This window comes from Mytilus californianus, unplaced genomic scaffold (assembly GCF_021869535.1).
Source record: "Mytilus californianus isolate M0D057914Y unplaced genomic scaffold, xbMytCali1.0.p SCAF_7, whole genome shotgun sequence".
NCBI classification, from domain to species: Eukaryota; Metazoa; Mollusca; class Bivalvia; order Mytilida; family Mytilidae; genus Mytilus; species Mytilus californianus.
In genome coordinates, this window is record NW_026262723.1 from 83,206,899 (window position 1) to 83,212,640 (window position 5,742).

The 5,742-nt window shown below is 34.2% G+C and overlaps 1 protein-coding gene across 1 annotated transcript; it reads left to right on the top strand.

The window, feature by feature from the left end:
- The first annotated feature begins 364 nt into the window (after positions 1–364).
- LOC127709452 (uncharacterized) lies at positions 365–3,208 on the top strand. Its single transcript, XM_052215004.1, has one exon. It carries the CDS (start codon positions 678–680, stop codon positions 2,280–2,282), a length of 1,605 nt encoding a protein of 534 aa, XP_052070964.1. The 5' UTR covers positions 365–677; the 3' UTR covers positions 2,283–3,208.
- The last annotated feature ends 2,534 nt before the right edge of the window (positions 3,209–5,742 follow it).

Here is a 5,742-nt window from a genome sequence, read left to right on the forward strand (position 1 = left end):
AGAGGTTTGTGAAAGATATCTTCATCTATTACTGGTGATATTCTAAGTTTTAAAAAGAACATAACAAATAACCTTTGTATTCCACTGTAAAATTAAACAGTTGTTTCTAATTCTTTCAAGTGTTCATAATAGGTACTAGTATTTCAAATTTAAAATGTTATTGTTGAATATGAAATAATTATTTTTGTTCACTGAAGTTTTATGGTTCTTGACTGGAAATAAGTATACTTTAAATGAACCATATATATATATATATATTAAAGTCATAGGTTGAAACTACAATGTCACTGATTTTTGACGAATATATAAATAGCAAAGGCCTTAATTTGTAAAAGGAAGAAGTATACGTATATAAAATGGCAACCACCCCAGTACCGTTACCACGATCAATAAGAAAAGGACGGGCTGCGGCAACTACCCCAGTACCATTACCACGATCAATAAGAAAAGGACAGGCTGCGGCAACTACCCCAGTACCATTACCACGATCAATAAGAAAAGAACAGGCTGCGGCAACTACCCCAGTACCATTACCACGATCAATAAGAAAAGAACAGGCTGCGGCAACTACCCCAGTGCCATTACGACGATCAATAAAAAAAGGAGAGGCTGCCAGTGTTTGCCAGTTGTGTGAAACTGAACCAAAAGTTAAGTGGAAGTGTTTAGAATGCGGATTGATGATGTGTCAAAGATGTTGTGATAAAGTCCATCCAAAGTTTCCGTCAGCTAAGGACCATACAGTTATAGACATAAGAGATATCGGTAAATATGAGACAGAGTCTAAACCAAAACAAAACTTCAATAAAGTTGTCTGTGGAAACCATACAACACAAAATTGCTGCATGTTCTGTAAGTCTTGTGATCAAATTGTGTGTCCAGAGTGTATTGCAAAAACTCATAAAAGACACGATTTGATAGAACTGTGTGAAGGATATGACATCAAAATGGCAAAAATTATAAAAAAACGGGAAAATATTGATTCCGCAATTCACAGCTTCACAAGAGGTGCAGAAGAACTACGCAAAATAAAATACCTAGAACAAGTCAGCTGTAAAAGAACAAGACGAGAAATACGAAGTTATGAACAAACTTTATCAGATGCTGTGAAGAAACATATTAATAAACTTTTGAATGAAGTTGATCAAAAGTGGGAGGATTTTACCAAATCAATCGATAAAGCGGAAAAGAAGGTGAATGAAACATGTAAAAAATTAACCAAACAAAAAGATCAGGTAAATGATTTATTGCAATCACATGATGCAGAGGACGTTTTTTTCACTCCTGACAGTAGTGCACAATCCATTCCGCCGATCATACTAGACAAAACAAAATTCAATCATGTCCCTGAGTTTGTTCCAGGAGACATATCCATTATCCCTAAGCTTGTTGGTTCCCTGAAGAGAGTCGGTAATCCGTACAATCCAGTTCCCATTGTAATACAGTGGTATTCAACAGATGTCAAAAGATGCAACAATATTATATCGTGCCCTGATGGTTTATTCTGGATAAATGATAAGGGTTCCAAACAATTACAGAAAGTCAATCTAACAGCAACAGTCATGAAAGTCATATACAACTTTGACATTGGGGTTAACGATCTATCATTGATGCCTAATGGTGATGTACTGCTTTGTCTTTTGAGTAACCAATCTATCTTAAAAGTTATACCAGTAGGTACACTGGAAGTAAGAGATTCCCCATACAATGTATCACCACTCTGGGCAAACTGTATTCATGTAACACATGAAAACAATGTAATGGTTGGTGTCAAGGATAATGGACCAGTATTCCCTGCTTCAGGACCAAGACAAGTTATAGTGATGGACATTACAGGAAAGCAGAAACAAGTTTTCCAATATGACAATCAAAACAAACCGTTATTTACTCTTCCTGTTCGAATCCATAGTAAAAAGTCAAATATTATTGGTGTTATAGACTGGATAAATGAAGAATGTGAAGGTAGGATTATTGTATTAAACCAGGAAGGATTCCTCAAGAATGTTTACATGGGCCATCCAAAAATAAATAGTGATGACAATCCGTTCAAACCATCAGACATTTTATCGTTACCATCAGATAACTTTATTATAGCAGATCCAACCAATCACTACTTACACATACTCAACAGCCAAGGTAACATTCTAACCTTCTATAATTTGGTAGAGATTGGAATAGAGTTTCCATATTCTATGACCTTCCTTGGGTATTTATTTATTGGAGGTGCTACCATTGAAAATGAAGAGAACGTTGAAGTATACAAAATTGACAACTTTGTGTGGTAGTTTGTAAAATGAAAGTGTACATAAAAGATAACATAGACAGATAATCTTGACACTGCTATCAGCATATATATATACAAGTTAGTTAACCATGTTTGGTAGTTTTGAAATTGTCAAAAGTAACAAAGCACTTCAAATGGGGTAATGTACCAGTAGTCCAAAAATGGATGAAGACTAAATAACTTTGTGTGTTAATTTTCTAATGGAAGAGTGAAGAAAAACAATTTCGTATGGTGGTTTTGAGGCTAAAAAGTGAATAATATTAACTTTGTGTGATTATAGTTTTGAGATGAAAAAAGTGGAGAAACCGTAGTCTATAATTGCTAATATCAACTTCATTTGAACACTGGTGGATAGGTGTCCCAATAGCAACTATACCCCATCTTATTTTTATAAAGATAACCCGAATAATTTAGTCATTTCCACATTTAAGGGCATGAACTTTTATACGATAAAAACACGGCACGAATCCAGGATTTTGATTGGCGCTTTTGGATGAAAGAGTCAATCAGCTGATAGCGTAATGTTATCGAGATAGGTAAATCCTATGCTAATTCAAAAAATTTTCTTGACTATGCCTCACGTGTTTATGAAGCCATTGTAGAATATATCAACTGAAGTATTCCGCGGTTAGCTTTTATAGATTGTTCACTGTATAGATATTTGTTTAGTTCTGCAATATAGAAATATGTAATCTCTTACACAAGAAACTAAAATTATATAAGGAGACTAATTGAATTGTCCAATTGCAAGAAAACTGATTCAGACATAAATGGTTTGTTGCAAGAGTCCAGAAGAAATTTAGTTTTAATGTTTCTAAAATAGATAAGCTAAGCTAATTAATTTTTGTTTAAAGATTAAAAAAATATATATATACTGCATTAACTCCATCCCCTCAAAAGTAATTTGTATTTCAAAACTAATACAAATCATTGCCAGTTATGTTTTTTTCTATTAATTTGCTTTCATGAAAATATATATCATACTACTTGTTATTATTATAATCATTATTATTTTTTTTAATTATTAATTATTACAACCCACTGCATTACAGGCTCTGACTTGGTACAGGCACATATAGAATTTGGGAGTTTAACATGTTTGTGAACACTTTCATTCTTCCCCTAACCTTGGACAGTGTTGTAACAGCACAACATAAGAACAAACTGTAACAAGAGTGCACACGCTGAAATGTCTCGCCTGTTTTACTGACCATTGATTTTATGTTGAAAGTCTTAAAGATAAAGGTTTTACTAAAAGCATTACGGAAACTTAACATTTTTAAAAATCTATGACAATGACCTCAAGGTCAGATAAATTGTGTCAAGCAGACATAAACACCTTTCAATTTTTTATATACCAAATATAGTTGACTTATTGTGTATGCTAATTGAAAAACAGACCAAAACACAAAAACTTAGCATTGACCAATGAACCATAAAAAATAAGTCAAGGTCAGATGATACCTTCGAGATTTACATGTACACCTTACAATCATTCCATACACCAAATACAGTTGACCTATTGGTTATAATACTTGAAAAACAGACAAAAACACAAAAACTTAACATTGACCAATGAACCATGAAAATGAGGTCATGGTCAGATGATACCTGCAAGACAGACTTGTACACCTTAATGTGACCTACCGAATTAGACTATTTACCGGATTTGTAATAACATAAGCAACACGACAGGTGCCACATGTGGATCAGGATCTGCTTACCCTTCCGGAGCACCTGAGATCACCCCCAGTTTTTGGTGGGGTTCGTGTTGCTTAGTCTTTAGTTTTCTATGTTGTGTCATCTGTACTATTATTTGTCTGTTTGTCTTTTTATTTTTGGCCATGGCGTTGTCAGTTTGTTTTCGATCTATGAGTTTGTTTGACTGTCCCTCTGGTATCTTTCATCCCTCTTTTACAATCATTCCATACACCAAATATAGTTGACCTATTGCTTATAGTACTTGAAAAACAGACCAAAACACAAAAAATTAACATTGACCAATGAACCATGAAAATCAGATCAAGGCCAGATGACACCTGCAAGACAGACTTGTATACCTTACAATCATTCCATACACCAAATATAGTTGACCTACTGCTTATAGTATTTGAGAAACGGACCTAATCACGTAACTTTAACCTTGATCACTGATCCATTAAATAAGGTAGAGGTCAGGTGAACTCTGTCAGACAGACATGTAGACATTGCAAGGAACTCACATACCAAATATAGTTATCCTATTACTCATAATAAGTGAGAAATCAAATTTTTTTTCAAGCAGTCGCTGAACTATGAAAATGAGGTCAAGGACAATGGACATATGATTGACAGAAACTTCGTAACATAAGGTATCTGCTTACAAGATATGAAGCATCCAGGTCTTCTACCTTCTGAAATATACAGCTTTATACAAATAGTTTACGCAGCCGCCGCCGGATAGTAATACCTATGTCTTGCATACTGCGACGAAAGTCGCAGGCGAGACAAAAATCAGTTGAAAATGTCTTCTTCAGATCAGCAAGAGTCACAAAAAAACAACCAACATAAAGACAAGACACAAAGAACCGATCTGAGGGAACTCAGTTCATGTTATGATTGCCAACAACACCTATCTAACAAAGACAAAATGACACAGAGATGTATACCTATCAATGTACAGCTATCAACAATGAACAGAATCATACAGTATGGTACACTGTTAAAAGCTACAGTCGTTTACTGATGTTCAAATTGCAAAATTCCATAAATATGAAAAAAAAAGCAAAGATGATGCCCCTGCCATATACATGAATATACTTCCACAAACATTAGATTTTGCAAACAGTGATGTTAAAGTACAACTTGAAATGGTTTTTGATGCCATTGCGATAGTTAAAATTTTTCCAAACTGTAGGACAATTTATTTATTTACTCTTGTATCTATCCATAACAAATTCTTTAATGAATTCTTTCTGAACCATGAAAATGGGGTCAAGGACAATAGACATATGACAAACAGAAACTTCATCAAATAAGGTATCTGCATACAAGGTATGAAGTATCTAGGTCTTTACCTTCTGAAATATAAAGCTTTATACAAATAGCTAATGCCACAGCTGCCGGATTGTTATCCCTGTCTCCCATTCTGCAACAAAAAGGCAAGACAAAACTACAGCTGAATGAAGTTCAATAAAATGTTCCAGAGCATGTTCAAGTGGTTGTGTGACAAATATGGCTTGGACCAGAGATGCATGAATACTTACTAGTAAAACTTTACCAAACATCAGTAGTATATAGAAAGCACTTATTCTGAATTGCACCTTATCAGAGAAAGTTTATGTTGGGTGTTGACAACAACAGTACAACAGTGCCAGAAAAATACATGTTTCTCTTCAAACAATATTGGGTACAAGAGAATAACCAGTAGTTAGTTAACTGAAATCGTAAGATGTTGAATTTTTTAAAGGATTACAAACTGA

Excerpts from the sequence above, each read along its gene's own strand:
- LOC127709452 (XM_052215004.1), top strand. The coding sequence starts at position 678 with ATGATGTGTCAAAGATGTTGTGATAAAGTCCATCCAAAGTTTCCGTCA.